Raw genomic sequence first — 9,401 nt, forward strand, 5'->3', positions numbered from 1 at the left:
CAATTTCAGTTCAAGATGACCCCAGGTGTTACAGAGTAGAAATTGTCCACAGTGCTTTCTTGGCTATAATCTTAAAGGAAGAGAATCACAAGGCCTTTTCTTTCCTGGTGGGAAGTGGTTAAGAGCTAAGGCTGCTAATCAAGAGGTTGGCAGTTCAAATCCAGCAGGTGCTCCTTGGAAACCCTATAGGGTTGTTCTACTCTGTCGGATAGGGTTGCCGTGAATTGGAATCAACTTGAGGGTAGTGGGTTGGGTTTAGTTTTTTTTTTTTTTTTTTCCTGGTACAGCTGGGTGGGTCCCATTCTCCAGACTGTAGGTTAGTGAAAACAATTTGCAGCATCTAGATACCTTTTGTTTGCAGGTGTTTCTTCTAATTTGCAAACAAAATACACTACCTAGGTTAAAGACCTTCAAGGAGATGAATTGACACAGTGGCTACAACAATGGACTCAAGCATAACAATGATCCGGAGGATGGCTCAGGACCAGGCAGTGTTTCCTTCTGTTGTATATAATGTCCCGATGAGTAGAAATGGACTTGATGGCATCTAACAACAGCAGATACCATATTTCCAGAGAATAAGACACAAACCTTTTAACAAGTTGCAATTTATTTATAATATGTGCTTCTTTCTTCTCAAATTGTTTTTATTACATATGTAAGTTTGTTTTCATTGTATAATTGAAAACTTTTTCCTTCTAGGAAGACTGGTATTTTGAATTGGGAAAAAATGCATCAGTTTTTTTCCCATTGAAATTAATTTTTTTTTTTTTAACCAATTAAAATGTCTCTTCACTTAATGGCGGATTTGTCATGAGCAAATTAAGACTCTTAAAAGAAAATAGTTGTAGTTATGTATTTATGTTAATTGGAGTAATTTGCTTGGGTTATTAAGGAATCTCTTCAGTGCATCCTTCACATCCTTGTTCCTTAGGCTGTAAATGACGGGATTCAGCATTGGTATCACTAGGGTGTAAAAGACTGAGGCCATTTTATCAGTATCTAATGAGTGGTTGGTCCTTGGTTGCAAATACATGAAAAGGAGGGTCCCATAGAATACAGTGACTGCCATCATGTGAGAAGCACAGGTGGAAACTTGAACTTCTAGTAAAAAAAAAGAAAATGGAAGAAATGATGACGTAGAAGAGCTGAACAAAGGATTTCAAAGGGTGTCTCCAGAAGAGTAAAGAATTATTATGACATGTGCAAATACCTGAAGTTAGGAAACAAAAAAAAAAAAGAATATGCTTGGCATTTGTCAAGTTGAAATAACTGAAGAAAAAAAATTCAAACCTTGAGTTGCAATATTGAAGGGTTCTACAGAGAAAATATTACACAATGCAGTAAGCATCAAAAGCAGACGGAAGGAATATGCAGAGTCGCTGTACCAAATACAAGTGGTCAATGTTCAACCATTTTAGGAGGGAGCATATGATCAAGAACTGATGGTACTGAAGGAAGAGGTCCTAGCTGCACTGATGTAATTGGCAAAAAACAAGGCATCAGGGAATGATGGAATACCAATTGATGTTTCAACAAACAGAAGCAGCTCTGGGCGTGCTCACTCTTCTATGATGAGAAATTTGGAAGACAGCTACCTGGCCAACCGATTGGAAGAGATCCATTTTTATGCCTATTTTAAGGAAAGGTGATCCCAACTAATGTGGAAATTATCGAACATTATCATTAATATGAAACTCAAGCAAAATCTTGGTGAAGATCATTCAAAAGCAGCTGCAGTAGCACATCGATAGGGAACTGCCAGAGATTCCAGCCGCATTCAGATGTGGAGATGGAACCAGGGATATCATTGCTCATGTCAGATGGACCCTGGCTAAAAGCAGGGAATACCAGACAGATGTTTACCTGTGTTTTATTGAGTATGCAAAGTCCTTCTACTGAGTGGATCATAACAAATTATGGATTACTTTGCAAAGAAGAGGAATTCCAGAAGCCTTAATTGTGCTCATGAGGAATCTGCATAGAATAAGAGGCAATCATTTAGGCAGAACAAGGGGCATGGTTTAAAGTCAGGAAAGGTGTGCTTCGGGGTTGTACCTTTTCATCATTCTTATTCAGTCTGTATGCTGATTAAATAATCTGAGAACCTGGACTATAAGAAGAAAAACACAGCATCAGGACAGGAGGAAGATTCATTAGCAACCTACATTATGCAGATGACATAGCCTTACTTGCTGAAAGTGAAGAGAACTTTAAGCATTTACTGATGAAATTGAAAGACCACAGCCTTCAGTATGGATTGCACTTCAACATAAAGAAAACAAAAATTCTCACCACTGGACCAATAAGCAATACCATGATAAATGGAGAAAAGATTGAAGTTGTCAAGGATTTCATTTTACTTGGATTCACAATCAACACTCATGAAGACATCAAAAGACCCATTGCACTGGGCAAATCTGCTGTCAAAGACCTCTTTAAAGTGTTAAAAAAACAAAGATGTCACCTTGAAGACTAAGGTGCACCTGATGCAAGTCATCGTGTTTTCTATAGCCTCGTATGTGTGCAAAAGATGCACGATGAAGTAGGAAGATAGAAGAATTGACATCTTTGAATTGTGCTGTCAGCAAAAAATATTGAGTATGCCATGAATTGCTAAAAGAATGGGCAAATCTGTCGTGCGAAAGTACAACCAGAATGCTCCTTAGAAGCAAGTTTGGTGGGGCTATGTCTCACAAGTTTTGGACATATTATCAGGAGGGATCAGTCCCTGGAAAAAGACACCATGCTTGGTAAAGTAGAGGGTTAGCATTTCTTGCACATATTGTTGCTGTAAGTCTTGATGGCATCTAACAACAACAACAACAAGCCGAAGACAGATCTATAGAGATACCACAACCATGTAAAGCCAGGGGTTGCAGATGTCCTCGTAACCATCCTAGGTTATTATGACCAGCATGAATGGTCTTTGACTGACATACTTAGAACACGTTATTAGGAGGGATCAGTCCCTGAAGAAGGACATTATGCTTAGTAGAGGGTCAGTGAAAAAGAGGCAGACTCTCAACAAGGTGGATTAACACAGTGGCTGCAACAATGGGTTCAAGCATAGCATCGATTGTGAGAATGATGAACAACCAGGCAATGTTTCATTCTGTTGCACATGTAGTCACTGTGAGTGGGCTCTGACTCAATGGCAACTAACGACAATGACAACATGCTAAATAAGTATTTTTTTTTCCATTTCCCAATAGATATTTATAAGCAAGAGAAAAAATATACAATACTTTAAAACAAGAATTTATACCCATATGTGTGTGTATATACATATACATATACATGTATATATACCCATGCACACCTGCACGTGTACATGTAAAGCAGTATGAACATAGAAGCAAACTGATGGCATAGTTTTTCTGTATGTGATAAAATAGCCTAGGATGAGGGTTCGCTATGATTTTTATTTCAAAATTATGAAGAAGAATAGAAAGACACTAATAAACTGAAATAAAAATTCCATCTTTGTCGTATCTTCTTCACATGGAGGCATATGCCATGACTCCTGATTTTTCTTTTCATATTTAGTGCTAAAAACATACTTTATTGATAAGCCAATTTCTCCCAAACACTTTCTTTATTGCTTCTTTTACATCTTTGTTCCTCAAACTGTATATAATGGGATTCAGCATGGGTATCATAACACTGTAAAATATTGACATTATCATGTCATGATCCAGAGTATAGCTGGAACTTGGTCTGACGTACATGAAAAGGATTGTTCCATGAAAAATTGACACTCCAGTTAGGTGAGAGCCACAAGTGGAAAAGACTTTTCGTCTTCCTTCAGCAGATCGCATTCTCAGAATGGCTAACAAAATGAAACCGTAGGAGATCAGGACAATCAGGATGGTGAATATCTCAATAAAACCCACAATGTAGAAGAGTAGAAGCTGGTTGATGTGAGTGTCAGAACAGGAGATAGCAAGGAGTGGAGGGATATCACAAAAGACATGTCTGATTTCATTGGATGCACAGAAGGAGAGGCTAAAAGTTGCCACTGTGTGTAAAGTAGCATGTGAAATACCACCAACATATGAAGAAGTGATGAGTGACACATAGACTCTGGGTGACATGTTAACTGAATAGAGAAGTGGGTTGTAGATTGCTACATAGCGATCATAAGCCATTGCTGCCAAGAGAAAGCATTCTGTAGTCCCAAAAATAACACTGAAAAACATTTGTGTTGCACATTCAAGGAATGAAATGTCTTTATTCTTTGACATCAAACCCACTAACATATTTGGGGTAATTACTGAGGAATAGCAGGCATCCAAGAAAGATAACACACTTAGAAAATAGTACATGGGATTGTGGAGCTGGGAGTCCACAATGACCAATACAACCAGTCCTAAATTTCCTATCAGAGTAAAGAGGTAGATTGCTAGAAATAGAAAAAATAAGACGACCTGAAATTCACGATTGTCTGTGAAGCCCCTCAGTACAAATGTGGTGACTTCTGTGTCATTTTTCATGTTGATACTTCATGAAACAAAAATATTCATGAAGTTATAGTTTGTATTTCTATGACAGGAACGCACAATTTTGTGACTCAAACAAATGCCAACTCTGTGTTCACATTGATTTTTCAGCCGTGTGTGATTTCCCAGCAGTGACTCCTAAGACAGTAAGACAATGAGTATAGAGTCAGTACCCCTATTCTACTCCCTCTAATATTTATGATGAAAATGAAAGAAATTAATGAAGAGTTAAAAAGAAAAAAAAAAAAAAAACAAGAAGAAATCATGACACTCATGATTTCAAAGTATTTTCTTCCAAGATAATTTCTTTCAAGGTTTTACACCTGTTTATGTGTTGATGATTGTGGACTCAGTGAAATAATAGCTAAGTAACTATTATCTAGGTATTAAAAATAATTATCTATTTTCTAGATAACCCCGTGGCTAAACAAATAAGAGTCAAAGAGTTATCTGGTTGGAGGATATATATTAAAAATTAAAAAAATATTTTATTATAATTTTTGTTTTTAGATATTCTCTCCAAACTTCATCTTAAATTACTGTAATTTATTGATTAGGAATTTTGAATCAGTTTTATGGATACATAATCTGCTACAAATTATAACCTATAAAATATTTAAATTTATAATCTAAGTCTAGCTCCAGTTTTAATACATTGATAAGGATCTCTCAATAAGAGATAGAACCATTTAGATTAGAGTGATTAAAGGAGAAAAAATCCAAATATCTACAATATCCTTGAAAAAATAATGTCAGAATTACCTAGGAAAATATTAGAGAAATTTAGAGAAAATATTTCCTTAGGAATTTTGTAAAGAACAAAGTTAGAGGAAAAAAAAAATACTTAAGTAATTTGACAGCAACGATAATATATTTTAGATTGAATTATCTTTCGTGGAAGTAAAAATTTAAGGCAAAGCATATTAGAAGACCTAACCCATTTATTTTAATTATCCTAATATGTATCAGTGACTATAGCACCATAAAATATTTATAAATATGTCATTTTATTAAAAAACTCTTTCACTACCTAATTGAGAAATTCCTAAATACATTTCTTAGTTTGAGAAATCTCATATATGGGGGTGGAGGTGAACATGGGTATTAATAAAGGGATAAGGAGGCAAAAATATTTACGTAAATAAGATAAAAATAGTCAATAGATATCAAATACAAACACTGATGAATGATGAATAAAATCAATGCATTATGTTTTTAAAAATATTATTACGAGCCTGAAGAAAAAGGTGATTTCTAATACAACCCCTGACGTCAGTTCAACAGTGTGCCTGAATTCACAATAGTACAAGGTAAATAACATAAGATTTAGAATCTGAAAATACCTGCTCATCACTTAGTTTGGTGATTAGAAAATGTGTGTGATGTTAAATTTTCTCTCTGAAGTTTAGTCTTCTTTAAACTGGCAAAAAAAAGTTTAATAACCAACCTATTCAGACACAATTTGGGTGTGTATACACACACAAACACATACACAGGCAATTTTCTTTAAATATTTCAATTTTTGGTTATAAATGAAACAGATAAATATAATTGAAATTTTGTCATCAGATGTATTTATTTTAAAAATTAAATTTGGGTCACAAAATTCACATTTTAATGAAAACATTGAAAAATGTATGCACTCCGAGAATTAAGTACATGTAATACTAACATGCACTCAAACATTATTTTGTCAAGATCAAACCAAATGAATCATATTATGATGAAAAAGTCCTCTAAAGGTGGATTTAATCATATTCTTCAACCTTTGCATATGAAAAAATGGTATAATTTCTGTTAATAAGATTTCATAAACATAACATAAGCTTATTTTTTAGAGAGTAGGAGTTTTGTGAGTTGTGTGATCCAGTGGTAAGAATAAAAGTTACACAGGTTACAACAACTAGATTCATCATGTAACAGTGGTCTTAATTTGGCTTTCTATAAAGAAAATGTTAAAAAAAAAAAAAAAAGAGAAGAAATATTAAGCACTTGAGTTAAATTTCTCTGGAAACTAGCTTTTCTGCTATATGTCAAAAGAAAAGTTATACTGAGTATGACTGTCTATGTTAGCACATTTGGAAAGGGGTCAAAGTCGTAAAGAGAAAGTGATTATGATTATTGATGAATTTAATAGGCTTAATTTTAAGAAATTAATGTAAAGTCACTTCCATAAATATCATTTTAAGGTAAAGAAGATAACTCTAGATATCTTGGGCTCAACATTGAAACACTTATAATGCAAAGGAAAGAAATAATAACAGCTATCATTTGTTTTGTTGAGCACTTGGTATGAGAAAGAAATTTTCTGCACAATACTTTTTGATGTATTTATAGCAATCTTCACAACTTATAAGTACCAGAACCAAGATTCAACCCCAGCTCTCCCTGATCCCAAAGTGTACATATCTTCCATCCTTTTCTACTGCCTCTTGGAACCCTATTGGGGAAGTGGTTATAGACTTTGGCGGCTAACCAAAAGGTCATCAGTTAGAATCCACCAGCCACTCTTTTGAAACCCTATCGGGCAATTCTACTCTGTCATAAAGGGTCACTATGAGTCCAGATTTACTCACTGGCAATGGACTTGGTTTTGGTTCTATACTGCCTCCTATTACACGATGGCTTAATTCTGCAACTGTCCCTTCCCCCCATGATAAATAAAACCAAACACCGTTGTAGTGTTTGGGTATCTTTCAAGTAATCAATAACAGAGAAATATTATGAAGTAATAATCTGATGTGACATCTAGTTGTAAAAGCTAGTAAAATAAATGTCAATTATTTATTTCCCCCTCATTATTTATATCCAAATACAACCCTGCAGGCAGATGAATAGTTCAAATATTTTTGTTTTCTATTGACATATTAAATTTAGACCTTTCTTCTCATTGTTCTTATATGAAGTGTATGGCTTTCTTCCATCAGGAAAATTAAAGTGTACATTCAATTTGGAGTCTATTATTTACCTCTATAAGCATATCTTTCATATTTTCTCTGTTCTTTTCTAGGAAGTACGGGTTTTAAATTATTGGGTAGAAATCTGAAAAAAATCAGATTTTGACAGATATATAATAATCACCAATGGAATAGGGAAGAAATAAAGTTTTTAATACTGGGGACTTCACAGCCTAGTCTACCTGGATAGTCTAGGTTATGTCTCCTAAATATTCTGCAAATGATCTGAAATGTTCTCTTACCTGAAGAATAGCAAGTGCAGGTTTAGATATATCATGAACATGTTTTATTTAGATCTTTTATATTCACTTACTCAGCTGTTAATGAAACCCATAGGAGATTCCCAGAGGGGAATATTCCCCAATTATCTTTTGGCTCAAAATACCAACTTAATGATTTACTCAGTGATAAGGAAGTAAATAGTTCTTGAGTAATATACTAAATCTTGACTTTTGTTGACTAAATAAAGTTTTTTGGAGTCTGATTTAAAATGATGGCTTAGGGGAAAATTGTGTTTTAACATTAGATAATAAATTGTCAGATATTAGACATAATCTTATATCATAGCTCTGATGCTGGGTGAGCACTTAGCTTCTCTGAGACCCTCATACTGGCAATACAACCCATTTTATATTGCAAAAAACCTGTAAATATAGTAAAGTATTATTATAAGTAAAACTGTGATATATCAATTCCAGAATATAGCGCAAGGGTTTATAGACATCCATATTCATGATATTTCTACATTGCTGAAATTAAAATGTGTTTGAAGTAAACAAGGCATAGATTTTGAGTTTCTTTAAAGGCGTCTCAGTCAAGTGATAAGAAATGCACAAAAATGTCTAGCTTTATAGAGAAAGCAAACAAACAAACAAAAACACTGCTATTGAAGAAGGTATCAAATGTTTAATGACCTGGAGTACCTTCTAAGTCATGTATTTTGTGAATCCTGGATGACAAATTCTAATCTGTAGTTTTCTCAGATGAAATAGTAATAGCACAGACAATGGAGATTACGACATTTGTGTAAATCCTTTATAGTGAAAGAGTAAACAAAACAAAACAAAACAAAAAATACTATAAAAAAGATGAATCCAAGAAAAAGGAAGCAGAAGGAAATTAAAGAAATTTCTTATTAAAAACTCATAATTTCTTTCATTATTGTATCACACACACATTCAAGCACACACTAAACCCATGCTCATATGCACACGCATACTCACATGTGCCCATGAGTAGGACTTAAAAAAAGTGTAACACTGATAGACAAGCAAGGACCAACAGCATGTCTAATTTTCTACAGTTTTCCAGATGCTTCTAATGGGAAGCCAGGTTAAGAGCAACAGATCTTGTGAAACTTGAAGTCTGGCATAACTTGAATAACCTTTCATGTGTTTATTCAAAAGTCTTTTTGAGACATTACTATGTGGCAAGGAAACAACAAGTAAACAATAGCAGACGTAATAACCACTATGAAGAGAAGCAAAGCCAAGACAAGGGATAAAGTAAGGCATTGAGGGGATCAGATATATTTTACAGAGGGTGTGGTATGAACCTCTATGATGAGGTGACACAGGAAACAAAATCTGAATGAAGTGATGCAACATGACATTGAGAATTCTTGTCAATTTTCACATTTAAAGGGTGCATAGAAAATAGAGCTTATGGCATTTCAGTAAACTCTTTATTATGAAAGAGCCAAAAAAATTAAAATACTAAAAATAAATTTTTGTAAGCAGAAGGTAATTAAAGAAATTTGTTATTAGTTAACTCTGAATCCCCCCTAAAGCACTTCCTTAAAAAGTCTCCTACAAACAACAAACAAGCACAAGCAAAGAGGAAAGTGAAAGAACAAAAAGGATGATTTTGACAAAATTAAGCCACAAAAGACCTCCATTAACCCCAGCATAAGTATTTTAAGGCATCAAGGCTCCCATGGCAG

The 9,401-nt window shown here is 34.3% G+C and overlaps 1 protein-coding gene across 1 annotated transcript; it reads right to left on the bottom strand.

Moving 5' to 3' along the window:
• Nucleotides 1-3,551: 3,551 nt before the first annotated feature.
• Nucleotides 3,552-4,496, bottom strand: LOC126080453 (olfactory receptor 5T2-like). Its single transcript, XM_049891670.1, has one exon. It carries the CDS (start codon nt 4,494-4,496, stop codon nt 3,552-3,554), a length of 945 nt encoding a protein of 314 aa, XP_049747627.1.
• Nucleotides 4,497-9,401: the final 4,905 nt, after the last annotated feature.

The sequence above is a fragment of the Elephas maximus genome, chromosome 7, assembly GCF_024166365.1.
Source record: "Elephas maximus indicus isolate mEleMax1 chromosome 7, mEleMax1 primary haplotype, whole genome shotgun sequence".
NCBI classification, from domain to species: domain Eukaryota; kingdom Metazoa; phylum Chordata; class Mammalia; order Proboscidea; family Elephantidae; genus Elephas; species Elephas maximus.

Coding starts and splice junctions, on each gene's coding strand:
- LOC126080453 (XM_049891670.1), bottom strand. CDS start 4,496: ATGAAAAATGACACAGAAGTCACCACATTTGTACTGAGGGGCTTCACA.